Genomic DNA, 15,697 nt, shown 5'->3' on the forward strand with positions numbered 1-15,697 from the left:
AATTCCATCAGTTGTTGGTCATAGCCTGGACCCTAGGAGACCAGGGCTACTCAGCAGTTCCAGAAGAAAGCAGATTAGAGAACTAGATGCACAGGTCGTGACAGAAAATCAATACATATGGAAGGGGACAGAGAGGGTCACTGAGTTGGATACTGGCTAACATCCTAGTGAATAATGAGGATACAAGAATACATCTTTTATCCAGAGTCTCAAGATGAGAAATGTCCAAAAGGACATAAAGACACTCACCAGATACCATTGCTTTGTAAAAAGAGGATCGTTCATGTTGATGTCGATCTCATTGATGTCTCTGTAACCTCGCTTTTTTCGGTCAAATCCTTCCTGCTGTAAAGCCATCTTTACCTGGAATGACAATGCTGACATATTACCTGAATATAATCTGAACATTCCCTCTTCTGGAATTTGTCTCCATGAATCCAAATTTCATTTGTATATCAGGTGTATTTTTTTTTTTCTTCAGCAAAAGCAAGTTCATCTCATATACATGCTCACCTTACCATTATTATTATTATTTTTTTTTTTTGTAGAGATGGGGAGCCTCACTATAGTTCCCAGGCTGGTCTCGAACTCCTGAGCTCAAGCGATCTGCCTGCCTCGGCCTCCAAAACAGCTGGGATTACAGGCATGAGCCACTGCGCCTGACCCATTACGGTTATTTTACGAGAGCATTTACTTATGGTTGCACTGAACAGACAGGCTTTGGTGATGGCTCAAAGTGAATTTCCCTAAAGTAAGAATTAGATAGAGAAAAGTAATCTTTTCTTTCTTTTTTTTTTTTTTTTGGAGACAGAGTTTCGCTGCTGTTGCCCAGGCCAGAGGGCAATGGCGTGATCTTGGCTCACTGCAACCTCGGCCTCCCGGGTTCAAGTGATTCTCCTGCCTCAGGCTCCCAAATAGCTGGGATTACAAGCATGCGCCACCACACCTGGCTAATTTGGTATTTTTAGTAGAGATGGGGCTTCTCCATGTTGGTCAGGCTGGTCTCGAACTCCCAACCTCAGGTGATCCACTCACCTTGGCCTCCCAAAGGGCTGGGATTACAGGCATGAACCACCGCACCTGGCTGAGAAAAGTATTCTTAAAGAAAATAATGTGGTAGGGGTCATTAAGTGAAATAAAACAATGGAAGATTTCTATTAACGAGAGAGGATTGATGTGGATTCAGGAAGGGAGAGAGTGAAAACGGCACGGATAATTTTTCTGGAGGGCTTCCCAGCCTTTAATTTGTTGACAGTACTATCACATTTGAGAATCTGCTGAAAAAGAAAACTTCCCCAAGACAAGAACAAACAGACAAACAATGAAGCCTGCCTGGAGAGCCAACAGATCCCACAGCAAAGTCCTAGAAGGTAAGAGAGGAACCTCTGACAAGAAACTGACAGACGGTGTTGCTGTCCTGGCAGTGACAACATTTCAGTTTTGGATAGTGAGAAAGAACCCCAGGCTCTTGGATGGAAATGCAACTTAGGAGCTGAGTTAGTTCAAGTGGGCTCCCGGCAATGCCTAGGCTTTGTCTCAATCAGGAAACTTGCTTTCACTTGGACAAAGACTAATTTATCATGCAACAGTTGTGGCCAGTCCCTGAACATGTGCAAACCCAAGGATTATGCACATATATAAAAGGGTGCTGCTGGATATCACTATTATATTATAGCCCAACATTTGTTTTTCCTCTTCCCAAATCTCCCCAGTGTATTTGGGGGAATTTCCTCCAATCCATCAGGTTCTGTGTTGGTGGAAGTGCAGTTCTAGGTGCCTGTCTGCCACAGGCACTAGAATCTCCCTCTGCCTTAAGGGTGCCTCTGTGGGTGTCTCTCTCCCAGGATTTGAATCTTGGGAAAGTGAAGCAAGGAACAGGATCCCCTGGAGCCCGTCTACCCTGGAGGTTCACTCACTAGGCTCTCCTAGTAAAAGATCCTCACTGTGTTCCTGCAGCCCAGCCCCGGAGCTTTCAAGACTGATCCTCCAACCACCCATTGATTGTGGGCCCCCGATATCTTCCTGACAACTTCTCTCTGGTTGAAGTGAAGCAGAATCAATTTCTGTTGCTTGTCATCAAGAACTCTAATGGATACCAGATGAGAGAAGAACAGCAGGGTCCAGGTCAACAGTGACGGCAGGAAGAGAAGAACGAAGAGACCACAGACGTGGCAGAAAACGCTTCCCCTGCTTACTGTGCTGCCTTGCAGAGGAACCTGTGAAAGGCTAGTTTCTCACCTCTGTACTCTGCACACTGACACGAGAAGGCCTGAAGCTCGTTTTCCAGAGAAATTCTAGCCACGCCAGAAAATCTATACATGTGGAAAACGAGTGTTAAGCGTGGCATTGGCTCTGGGAGTTCTTTGGAGGTATTCCAACAAGGAACAGTCACAGTCACTGTGGTGAACTTAAAAAAAACTCCTTAAAGAAACAGTGAAATTATTAGAAAAATGGGATAGATGGGTGTTTTTATAATGGCAAAAATTTGGACCTAACTAATGCCCATCAAATGGAGATAAATTATAATTCAAAGGTACATATACATATACTTATGCACATGTATGTTTGTATACATATAAATATATGTGTGTATGTGTGTATATATGTGTGTCATACTGTCACATATGTACATATATATGCACACACACATATATATCCTCTTGGAAGCCATTGCCAAGTTGGGATTAAATATGCAATATTTTATGAGAGAAAAATACAAGAAACTGTGATGTAAGTCTGACCCCAAGTAAAGAACAGTGAACAAAGTTGGGCGAATTCATCCTTGATTCCCCTGTAACCTAAGGATGGTTTGGTAAAACTATGGGGGATTAAATCTGAGGAGCCCTGTGTCTCCCAGAAATGGGCCTGCCTGAGTTCCCCTGCTGCTCTCAGTCACTGGGGAGAGTGTGGCCTTGTTGGCACAGTGACAGATTTCAGAGTGCAGCAGCTGGGGGCCTTGGTCAATTATTTTCCCTGAAGTCAGAGATTTGTGCAGCGTATTCCCATAGCTCTGTGTGCGTGTGTGTGCGCGCACGCGTGCGTATTCCTTAACAGAATGTTTAAAATGTTGAAGTAAATGTATAACTCTCCACCTGGAGAGCTATACATTTATGTAGCCATCAGATACACCCATCTCACAACCTTCTTTTACTATGGAAGCAAGAGTGCCTCTTGCACTTGGGAAAGAAGGCATCTGACTTTGGCCATTGCCTCTTCCCATTTTGGTCCCACAACGAGAGAGTAGAGCTTTGTCTGCTCTACTTACTAAACGGAGGCCTTGGTTGACTTTCACTGAGGGATTCCCATTCTATTGGACTCCTTGTCATCAATAACTTCCTTGAGAGGATCTTCCGGGAGCAAGAGCAACTATCACACGGAAATTTGAAAACTCTCAGCAATATGTTGTTTCTCGGTAGCGTGAGAACAACAATACTCACATCAGATTTCACCTTTATAAATAACAGTGCAGGAATGGCTATTACAGTCACTCCAAACTCATTTAGACCAAGTGCGCTTTAATGAAAAGACTGCTCAAATTCATTTCCATGAAATTAATTTTTAATTCCGTAAATTAGGTTTTAATGGAAACTAGTGATGCTTAGGAATGCTGCACTCTCTGGGCACTGCCTCCTTGCAGCTCAGGAATTTAGGAGTCTTGAGACTGAAGGGGGCTTTCCGAGCCTGTCAGTCTGTCTGTAACTTCTTGTCCACAGTTACACTTTGAAGGAGAGGAACACCTTTAACAATATATGCTTTCACTTGTTACACACAAATAACTGGAAAACTTTTTTTTCCCCACAATGATACCGTGTAACCCTATTAATCATGTTTATTGTTCTGGGTTCTCATTCAATCTTAATTCATATTCATATTTAATTTTTAAAGAGTAGTAATCATACTATAGAACAAGTTGTGAATTCTTTTTTCACTGAGTATCCTACCATAAGAATTTAATATACTGCTACTTAGCTATCATATTTTAATTACTAATGGCTACCTAAATATTCCAGAGTCATATACCACAATTTATCCATTTACCTCTTATTAGTCATTTACATTGTTTTCCATTATAAATAAAATTACCATGACCAGACAGATTAAGTTATAAACTATTTTGGAAGACCTCTGGGAAAGACTGCAGTGTTACAATTCTATGTATGATAAAGCCCTTAATGTCAGAGAAATATTTCCGAGTGTCTAAACTATATTTTCACATTGTTACTAAAAGGTCACTGACTTATTGTCTCTTCCTCCTTCTCTGAATTTTATCCTTCCATACACTATACCTTTTATTACCATTTAGATGTGATACCAATAACATGCACACAACTTAATTATTCCCCTTCTCAAAAAATAATGTATAGTTCACTTCTGTATTTAGTTTTAGAATGCTTCCTCAAATAGGGCCATTGGTCTACACGTTTGTACAGACAAAAAATATAAGAAAGAGAAGTCTTTGTTACTGGCTATCATTATTATTTCTATGAGAATATCTTTTGAAAAATTTTAGAAAATTTTTGTTGTAATTTCAACTTTATTTTAGATTCATGGGGTACATGCATATATGGCATGATGCTCAAGTTTGGGGTATGAATGATCCCATCACCCAGGTAGTAAGCATAGTACCCAATAGGCAGTTTTTCAGTCCTTGTATTCCCTGCTCTTCCTCTTTTCTAGTAGTCCCCGTTGTCTACTGTTCCCATCTTTATGCCCATGTGTACCTAATGTTTAGTTCCCACTTATAAGAGAGGCCATCTGGTATTTGGCTTTCTGTTCAGGTGTTAATTTGCTTAGGATAATGGACTCTAGCTGCATCCAAGTTGCTGGAAAGGACATGATTTTGTTCTTGTTTATGGCTGCATAGTATTCCATGGTGTATATGAGGTGTACCACATTTTCTTTATCCAGTCCACCTTTGGAGGGTACCTAGGTTGATTTCATGTCTTTGCAATTGTGAATAGTGTAGTAATGAATAGAAAAGTGTACGTGTCTTTTTGGTAGAATGATTTATTTTTCTTTGGGTATATAGCCAGTAATAGTATTGCTGGATTGAATGATAATTTTGTTTTAGGTTCTTTGAGAAATCTCCAAAATGCTTTTCACAGTGGCTGAACTGATTTACATTATCACCAACAGCGTATAAGTGTTCCCTTTTCTCCACAGCCTCACCAACATTTATTACTTTTTGGCTTTTTTTTTTTTTTTTTTTTTTGAGATGGAGTCTTGCTCTGCCACCAGGCTGGAGTGCAGTGGCATGATCTCAGTTTACTGTAACCTCTGCCTCCCGGGGGGTTCAAGCTATTCTCCTGCCTTAGCCTCCTGAGTAGCTGGGACAACAGGCGTGCGCTACCACGCCCAGCTAATATTTTTGTATTTTTATTAGAGATGGGGTTTCACAATGTTGGCCAGAACGGTCTCAATCTCCTGACCTCGTGATCCTCCAGCCTTGGCTTCCCAAAGTGCTGGGATTACAGGCATGAGACACCGTGCCCAGCCTATTTTTTGACTTTTTAAACATAGCAATTCTGACTGTTGTGAGATGGTACTTCATTGTGGTTTTGATTTGCATTTCTGTGATGATTAGTGATGTTGAGTATTTTTCATACGTTTTTTGGCCACTTGTGTGTCTTCTTTTGAGAAGTATCTGTTGATGTCCTTTGCCCATTTTAAAGTATGGTTTTTTTTTTTGTTGATTTGTTTAAGTTTCTTATAGATTCTAGGTATTAGACTTTTGTCAGATGCATAATTTGCAAATATTTTCTCCCTTTCTCTAGGTTGCCTGTTTGCTCTGTTGATAGTTTCTTTTGCTGTGCGGAAGCACTTTAGTTTAATTTGGTCCTGCGTGTCGATTCTTGTTCTGTTGTGATTGCTTTTGGAGTCTTCATTATGAAATCTTTACCAAGGCCTATGTCCGGAATGGTATTTCCTAGGTTTTCTTCTAGGGTTTTTATTGTTTGATGCCTTACTTTCAAATCTTCAATCTATATTGAGTTCATTCTTGTATATAGTGAAAGAAAGGGGTCCAGTTTTATTCTTCCACATATGACTAGACGGTTATTCTAGCATCATTTATTGAATGAAAAGGCCTTTTCCTATTGCTTACTTTTGTTGACTTTCTTGAAGATCAGATGGTTGTAGGTGTGTGGCTTTATTTCTGAGTTCTCTTTTCTGTTCCATTGTTCTATGTGTCTGTTTTTGTACTACTACCATGCTGTTTTGATTACTGTAGGCTTATAATATAGTATGACATTGGGTAATGCAATGCCTCCAGCTTTGTTCTTTTTGCTTAGGATGGCTTTGGCTATTCGGGCTTTTTTGGTTTCATAGAATTTTAGCATAGTTTCTTCTAATTCTGTGAAAAATAACATTGGTAGTTTGATAGGAAAAGTGTAGAATCTGTAGATTGCTTTGGGCAGTATGGCCATTTTAATGATACTGATTCTTCCCATCCATGAGCATAGACTGCTTTCCCACTTGTTTGTGACTTCTATGACTTTTTTCAGCAGTGTTTTGTAGTTCTCCTTGTAGAGATCTTTTATCTCTTTGGTTAGATGTATTCCTAGGTATTTTATTCTTCTTATAGCTATTATACGTGGGATTGTGTTCTTGATTTGGCTCTCAGCTTGAACGTTATTGGTGTGTAGAAATGCTACTGATTTTTGCAGATTGATTTTGTAAACTAAATGCTATTGAAGTTTTTTTTTTAATTAGTTCTAGGAGCCTTTTGGTTGAGTCTTTAGGGTTTTCTAGGTATAGAATCATATCATAAATGAAGAGATACAATTTGACTTCTTCTTTTCCTACCTGAATGCCTTTTATTTCTTTCTCTTGCCTGATTCCTGTGTCTGGGACTTCCAGTACTACGTTGAATAGAAGTGGTAAGAGTAGGCATCTTTGTCTTGTTCCTGTCCTTAAGAGGAATCTTTCCAGCTTTTGCCCATTCAGTATGATGCTGACTATGGGTTTGTCATAGCTGGCTCTTATTATTATTTTAAGGTATGTTCCTTCAATACCAAGTTTGTTGAGGGTTTTTGTCTTGAAGGCATGATGGATTTTATTAAAAGCTTTTTCTACATTTATTGAGATGATAATATGGTTTTTTTTTTTCATTCTGTTTATGTGATGATCATATATATTGATTTGCATATGCGGAACTAACTGCATCCTAGGAATAAAGCCTTCTTAATTGTGGTGAATTGACTTTGATGTGCTGCAGGATTTGGTTTGCTAGTATTTTGTTGAGAATTTTTTTTTTTTTTTTTTTTTTTTGAGACGGAGTCTCGCTCTGTCCCCCAGGCTGGAGTGCAGTGGCCGCATCTCAGCCCACTGCAAGCTCCGCCTCCCAGGTTTACGCCATTCTCCTGCCTCAGCCTCCTGAGTAGCTGGGACTACAGGCGCCCGCAACCTCGCCCGGCTAGTTTTTTGTATTTTTAGTAGAGACGGGGTTTCACCGGGTTAGCCAGGATGGTCTGGATCTCCTGACTTCGTGATCCGCCCGTCTCGGCCTCCCAAAGTGCTGGGATTACAGGCTTGAGCCACCGCGCCTGGCCGAGAATTTTTACATCTATGTTCATCAGGGATATTGGACTGTAGTTTTCATTTGTCATTGTGTCTTCACCAGATTTTGCTATCATGGTGATGCTGGCTTTATAGAATAAGTTAGAGAGGAGTCTCCTTGATTTTTTGGAATAGTTTTAGCAGAATTGGTACTAGGTAATATTTTATTTAAAATGAACAGATGGCTATTTCACAATTCTAGTTCAACTTTTGAACCTTAATTTGACATTTGTGCACAAATGTTACCCAAGCAACTCTACCCATCCCTTACCCGCCTCTAGTCTCTCTATGATGTGCCAGTTATGACCATGCTAGGATGCAGCAGAAAACATCCCTGTGCATTTGCATATTATTCTACACTTAACAAGGTACTTTTACTACATTTAATCTTTTTTTTTTTTTTTTCTTTTGTTTTTGAGATGAAGTCTTGCTCTGTCACCCAGGCTGTAGTGCAGTGGCACCATCTTGGCTCACTGCAGCCTCTGACTCTCAGGTTCAAGCAATTCTCCTGCCTCAACTTCTCCAGTAGCTGGGACTACAGGCATGAGCCGCCATGCCCGGCTAAGTTTTATTTTAATAGAGACGGGGTTTCACCATGTTGGCCGGGCTGAAACCCTGGAATTTGAGGCCAGGTCTCAAATTCCGGACCTCAGGTGATCCTCCCAAAGTGCTGGGATTACAGGCGTGAGCCACCACGCCTGACCTTAATCTTCCCAACAAAACTGTGGGGTAGGTATTGTTACAGTTGAGAAAAGGAAGTTTTGGAAGCCGTTGTCCAACAGTTAAAACATGGCAGAGTCATCAGGTTGATGGATTCTCAATGCTATGAACTTTCGACTAAGCCACATTGCCTCACCCTATGGGCACATAACATAGTCAACCTTCCAGGATCTGGGACAACTTAACCGTGCATATAACTCTCTGAGGACTTGGGCCATGATCACTTCCCTGCTGGGCTGATAACTAAACAGCTGTTCATTAGCATTGACTGTGCTGGGGAGGGAGGGGCCAGGAGGAAGGGGAGCAAAGGGGAGACCTTCCTCCAAAGAGGGTGAGGGACGTCTTTGCTTGAAGTGAGAGCAAGAAAAGGAGCATAAAACACGAAACCAACATGTTGCTGAAAATACTGGTTTATTAATCTATGATGTCCTTGATTGTGTGAAAGTATTTCCTGTGTCACTGAGAATTTTTTTATTTAGCACTGTGATGGGTTGGATTGTGCTGTCCTGAAAGATATATTAAGGTGCCAACCTCCAGTATCTCAGAATGTGACCTTATTTGGAAATAGGGTTACTGCAGGTGTAATTAGTTAAGATGAGGTCATACTAGATTAGCATGGGTTCTCAATCCAGTACAGCTGGTGTCACTATACTGTGAGGGCCTAGAAACAAGGAGAATGCCATGTGAAGACATACAGACACACAGGGTGAAGGCATGTGGAGTTGGAGGAGGCAGAGACTGGAGTTAACGTCACTACAAGCCAACAAGATGTCCTCGCGAAGCAGAGGTCCCCAGCCTTGAGTGCACAGTGCAATCACCTGGGAAGGTGGCAAAAGCCCTATGCTCAGGCCAACCACCAGAGCAGGGAACTGAGAATTGCTAGGGATGGGCCCTAGCCTCAGCGGTGTTTAAAACTTTCCAGGTAATTCCAATGAGCAGCCGGCGTAGTGAGCCAGTGTGCCGGGGGAAGTATTAAAAATGTAGCGAAAGTACCCAAAGAGCATGAATCTTTTATTTGTTAAAAACCTCTTAATTTGCATGGTAACGTACCTTGCCTTTATTATAGGTAGAAGATTTTTTTTTTTTTTCCTGACAGGTTAAAACACTTTAGCTTTAACACCCATGGATGGGCATGAGGACACATCCACATGGGACACAGGATTAGGGCTGAAGGTAGAAGTTCCCTCTGGGCCCTGGCCTGGTCATCCTTGTCATTGTTATCTTCCTGGGGAGGGTAGAGGATCTGAGGCATTTCTGGGGTGTACTCACAGAGCTGGGCACCAGACAGGGACAGGGTAAGTTCTTCCTCTCACAAGGTGTTAGAGGAAGGTCTGAGAACTCTCGTTTCAAGCTTTGGGAAGTGGCAAGAATTGAAATGGATTGGGTTGTGTATCCTTCATCTCACAAAAAGGGGAACATAGCTTGACTTCTTTGTAGGCACACAGCTGCCTTCTGTGTAATATTGTGAAGGAGGCAGCGTAGGATTGTGGATGAGAGCTTGGTCTTGGTGACAGGCAGACATGAGTTACAGGTCCTGCTGTACCTGTTGTTCTCTGGCTGTGGGATCTCCAGCAAGCTGTGGAGCCCATTTAAGGCTCAGTTTGCTCACCTGTAAAATAAGGATAAGCCCTAGTGATGGCTGACATTTACTGAGGGCTGACTGTTGCGCTGGGCAGTGCCCTGAGTACTCATGTACCTTATCTCAGTTATTTTCCCCGACAACCACATGAGAGGTTAGGAATGAAGGCATGAAGACACCAAGTGGCTGGTTAAGGGTCTTACAGTTAGCCAAGGGCAGAGCTGTGGGTCATGCCTGTTGTGGGCTGGACTGTGTTTCCTCTAAGTTCAAATGTTGACGTCCTTACCCCCAGTACCTCAGAATGGGATTGTATTTGAAGATAGTGTCTTTAAAGAGGTCATTAAGTAAAGTCATTAGGGTGGGGTCTCATCCAATATAACTAAGGTCATCATATTCAGGCACTGTTACCAACAGAGGGAATGGTGTGAGGACACAGGGAAAAGACGGCCATCTACAAACCAAGGAAAGAGGCTGGAACAGGGCCTTCCCTCATGGTCCTGATGAAACCAACCCTGATGACACCTTCATCTCGGACTTTTACCTCCATACATTTCTGTTCTTTAGGCCACCCTGGCTGTGGCGCCCCCGTATGACAGCCCTCGCAAACTGACACGACACTCCAGCAGTCTAGCTCTGTACTTCTCTACCGTACTGTGCTGCTCCTCTGCTCCCACGTGTACTTTGGTTGTGGTGAGGACCAAAAGTGATGGTGCATGTAAGCACCTGGCCCACAGTATGAACTCGAGAAATGCCAGCAATTACTTCTATAATTTTTGCTAATGTTTTTGTAATGTAGAAAGGCAGTGGGGTAGTGACTTCTCTTGTTCCAAAACACCTCAAGCCAGGCTCATCTCGCTCCAAAGTGGCCCAGATACCTGGACTTTAATTTTCTTGCTCTTAGCTAACTCACGACAAAGCAAATCAAATGTGGGAAGAGAAGCCAGCTGGAGTCCATTCCTAAGCGTGTCCTAAATGCAACACAAGTCCCCATCTGCACAAAGGGCACGTCTCCACATCTTTTTGTTAGACTTACTTTCTTCTTTCTTTTTCTTCTTTCTTTCTTGCTTTCTTTTTCTTTCGTCTTTCTTGTTTTTCTGTCGTTCAGCCGTTTTAGGTTCACAGTAAATTGAGAGGAAGGCACAGAGAGTTCCACATATCCTCTGCTTCCTCACATGCACGGCCTTCCCATTATTATCAACATCCCTCCTGGAGCACAGTGTGCATTTGTTACACATGCTGAACCGACCCTGACACATCATCATTATCCATGGTTCATGGTTTACATGAGGGTTCACTGTTGGGGCTCTAGCTTTTCTGCCTTTGCAACACGGTGTGTTATCTCAGTGTTTGAATTGATGAGCTGGACACAGCTCATCAAGCAAGGAACCCCCAAAAGCCATTGCTGGAAATGACGTAGGAGATTATGGAAGAAAAAGGTCACTCCAAGACTCAGATGTTCTAGTTCATCTACTTTGCCACCAGCTGCTGGCTTTGGTTGTTGAGATCCAAACAGGGATCTGGAGAGGAGAGAGGTCTGCGGAGGGAAGATTGACCCATGGCAGTCAGATGTCAGGAGGGAGAGAGCAGGCAGCAGACAGGGAGTCTGCCGGCTTAATTGCCTCCTTGAGCAGGAGGTATGACTTTTTGGAAAGCCCAATTACAGGCAAATTACACAGCTTAAGTTTTCAAAGAATACCGAGTTAAGCCACGATTATGGCTGAATGCACAGTATTGATTGCCCTCATTTGCAGAGGTTGGCCCATCTTGCAAGAATCAAGGTGATCAATTGAGGAGGGAGGATATGGCTGCATGCCTCTGACCACAGTTCCAGTCATTGAGTCTTAGTGACAAGATATTAACAAAGTGCTATCTATCATCTAAAGCTCTGGATACAAGGTATACCATGAGATAAATCAATGTAATTAGGGAGGGATCGAAGATGTTTCTCGTGGAGCGAGGTGCCAAGGCAGCCAACGAGAACCCTGAGAAAGTGAAATCTCAGCTTCTACATTGCTGGAACATGTGCATTGCAGCCAGGGCTGTGCTTGTTCCCAGTGTGGTGGGGGAATGTTAGGAGATGGATTTAGGAAATTATATTAAGGAAAAGGATTTTAGAAGATGGAGGCTCTATGCTGGATGTTAAGGCAGGGATGGTTAGACTGAGGTGTGCTTGAGAGGACAATTTTCCAGAGAAGGTAGACAGTCCCTAAATGCTGTTCTTGGCCAAAATGATGTGTTCCTCTCAATGAGTGTCTCCTGAGATGTGAGTGCAGTAAAGAAGTAAAGCTAGCTAAGCCTCTTTAATACATGAATAGCTTTGATCATGCACATTGTAGCACCCCAGAGAACCTGCCCGGGCCAGGTGAATGGCTGTGTTTCCCATTGCAGGTGGTCTAAAGGGCCTCAGTCTAACAAGGAGAGCTCCTGGGAGGACAAATGGGAGGAGGAACAAATGGGTAGGCGGACGAGAAGAAGTTTCTGTCACTCTTCACTCCAGCTGTGACCAGTCAGTGTCCCCACATCTGACCAGTGCACTCAGCACTCTACCTCCCTGGAAAGGTGTTTGGGGGTGAGAGGTAAAGGGGAGCCAACAGGACCCACAGAGAAGGTGCTCATGGCACCTGGCTGGGAATGAATGGCTCCAGCACCACCCAGGAATACAGGTTCCAAAAGCTTTGTTTTTGCAAAGCCTCCTTCATTTTGTTGATTCATGATCCAGTTCTGCTAGTGAACCAGAAGGAAGATGCTGGGTGGGGACGTGTCTGGATTGCCTAGTTCCCATTCTGTGCTGGAGGGAGGCCTCATTAATGTGCTTCTCGAAGGCACAGGTGGATCTGACTGAAGATGTTCTGCAGTTTCATTCAATTATGCTATATATGGCCAGCAACCTTCAATGGAAAGAGCTAATACCATCAAGGTCATGTGTTTTGGTCCTGTGGGTCAGTTACCTTGACTCTGTTTCCATGGCCACAGGCTAATGATGGTACCCCAGCCCCAGCTGCTGCCTTACAAGTGTGTGTGATGAAAACGAGAGAGGTAGGTGGGTGGGTGGAGAGTATTGTGAATTTGATCCAAAGTCATGGATCCAAAGTCTATGAATGCCAAAGACTATGCCCCAAACAGTGTGGTTCAGTGAATGAGCACTGAATTTCAAGTAAGAAAGAACTGGGTTTGGGTTCTGAGGTGGATTGCTTCTGATTTGTGCATATTCTGAGGTAGGTCCTCAAATTCTCCAGGTTGTGCTTTCTTCATCCAGACCATGGATTTGGCAAGTCTAGTCTGCTGACTGCTTTTGTAAATAAACTTTGTTGGAACACAGCTATGCCCGTTTGTTTATACCCTGCCTGTGGCTGCTTTTGCACTGCAGCCATAGAGTTGAGTTATTGCAACAGAGACCATATGGCTTCAAAGCCTGAAATATTTGCTCTCTGACCTTTACAGAAAGTTTGTTGATTTCTGATGTATAGCATGGGGATGATGGATTTCTTGACCTCACAGGCTTACTGGTGAGGATGACATGAAATAAACTTTTCTTGTTGAGAATAATGAAACATATTATAAATGTCACTGGCTATAATTATAATGGTCAATATATCCATGAAATCATTTCATCGTCAGGGTGGAAGCAGGGGCAGCATTTGGGTAGTGGTTTGTGATTTGAGGGGCACAAAGAAAGCCTCCAATGACCCAAATCACCTCCCCTGAGCACACTCACACTGACCGCACTCCTGCCATGAAGGGTTAAGCTTTAATTTTGAGCACGCATTATCCAGGCTGATTATGTCTCTATTTGAAAAGATTTGGAAAACAAGTCCTCTGGGAAGGGTAGCACATCCAGGTGTTATCACTTACCCACACTTGTGCATTAACTCATTAATTAGGCAGCTTTTTGCAAAGATGTTGGTTGAGATTGGTTCGAGGAAGGAACAGCAGTTTATGGAAAAGGTAATTTTGAAAGCCTTGGGCAGTTTCCTGCAAGTCAGGGAGAAATACTGCTGAAATCAATAGCAAAGGATCCAGGGCTTAGGTTGGGCACCATCACGAGAAGAAGGACTAAGACAAAGGAAGTGAGAAGGCATCGGGAAAACAGCCTTCCAAAGTTATTTGTTTTTCTAGGCACATTTTTTATGCTTGGTATGTCTTTGGCATGGAGGGATACACTCACCAGTTATTTGCTATAACAAAGGTTGCAGTATTGTTTCTTGTAAGTTTTCAATGGGAAACACACAAACAAGCTGTCTGCTACAGAATACAAATGAATTCTTGAAAATTCCTGATCTCCTTAAACCTTCTTCAGAGTGTGTTAGTTTAATTTTTGGATGAGGACAATGAACTAAAGAGTTAAAGAGAGAGAAGGTTCATTTCCTCAGTTCTTTCTTCTTCAAGACATCTGTTTTTAATCTTCCTCAAAGGTTAGCCCCTTAGTCAACAGCAATGCCTTGTCAATTATTTCCTCTTATTCATATTTCATTCGTTGCCAATGGAACAGTTCCAGGGTTGACGGTAGAAAAAAAATGTGTGTTGAAATTGCAATTGGCATATGTCTGAAATATTTGGGGGCTGGTGTCTGTGCCTCCCCAGCACCAGGCAGCTGGAGAGTAATTCATATGTCAAGCCAAGCAGCCCACGAATGACAAAACAACAAGGAATAAAGGTCAGAGCGATTGATTCTTAACACACTTCTACTTACGCATGGAGCACCGATGACAGGGCGTTAATGAGCCTCAGCATGGTGATGCGGAACAAATGAAAAAAGTAATGAATCGACTTTGCAATAGTGCTCCTGGAAGGTACAGAACAATCCATGCTCTTAGATTAGCCCTTTGAGAAATACCAGGAGAAAGTGGTTTTTCATCCTGCGGTGGGCAGTTTTCTGTGGCTGCTATAACAGATGGCCACAAACTTAGTGGCTTAAAACAACACAAATTCATTCTGTTACAGTTCTAGAGATCAGAGGTCTAAAATCAGGGTGTCAGTAGGGCTGTGCTCATTCTAGAGGCTCTTTGGTTGGGGGGGATTCATTTTTTTGCCTTTTCCAGCTTCTGGAGGCTTCCTCATTCCTTGGGTCATGATCCCATTTCTCCATCATCAATGGCAGCAACAGTGGATGAAATATTTCTTGTATGATATCACCTTGACTTTCTCTTCTGCCTTCCTCTTGTAAGGATACTTGTGATTACATTGGGGCCATTTAGATAATCCAGGATAATCTCCCTGTCTTAAAGCCAGCTTATTAGCAACTTTAATTTCGTCTACAACCTTAACCCCACCTTCCCATGTGGCATAACATATTCATAAGTTCTAGGGCTTAGAATGTGGACATCTTTAGGAAGGTCATTATTCTGCCTCCCACATGCAGAAAGAGAGCTAACATTCATGCTGGAGAAGTGAGGTTGATTGCTGACAAATTCCACCAAAGATATCTGTGCAGGGATGAGGGAGCCCTGTTTCATGGCTGGCAGATAGTGAAAACAGAGGCCACCCTCAGGAGGACAGCTACATGTGGGTTATACTATTTTCTTAGATGAGTCAAACTGAAGCTACTAAAACCATCTAATTCCATTCATTTTCACAAACATTTAAGATGGGCTTATTAACTATCAGATGTTGTGGTGGCCACTAGGAATTTTTAAATAAATGAATCTGTCTCCCAAATGTAGCTGGTGTGAGTTGTATGAAGTTCAGCTACAGATGCAACATGTATTTCTTCTTATGCAATACAGAGAGTGCTGAATAAAGTGATAGTGAGAGTCAGTCTCTGGAGAAGGACTGTCTAGGCCCATATACTGAATCCACCACTTGCTAGTTGTTTGGCCTTAGTCAAGTTTTTTAAGCTTTCTG

The 15,697-nt window shown here is 42.5% G+C and overlaps 1 protein-coding gene across 1 annotated transcript in view; it reads right to left on the bottom strand.

The window, feature by feature from the left end:
- PCSK2 (proprotein convertase subtilisin/kexin type 2) overlaps window positions 1-15,697 on the bottom strand; it is a 253,105-nt gene that overhangs the window by 122,955 nt on the left and 114,453 nt on the right. Inside the window, exon 3 of the mRNA XM_005568299.5 lies at window positions 250-363. Within this exon, the coding sequence (XP_005568356.1) occupies window positions 250-363 (114 nt within the window). The remainder of the gene's footprint in view (window positions 1-249; window positions 364-15,697) is intronic.

This window comes from Macaca fascicularis, chromosome 10 (genome assembly GCF_037993035.2).
Source record: "Macaca fascicularis isolate 582-1 chromosome 10, T2T-MFA8v1.1".
NCBI classification, from domain to species: Eukaryota; Metazoa; Chordata; class Mammalia; order Primates; family Cercopithecidae; genus Macaca; species Macaca fascicularis.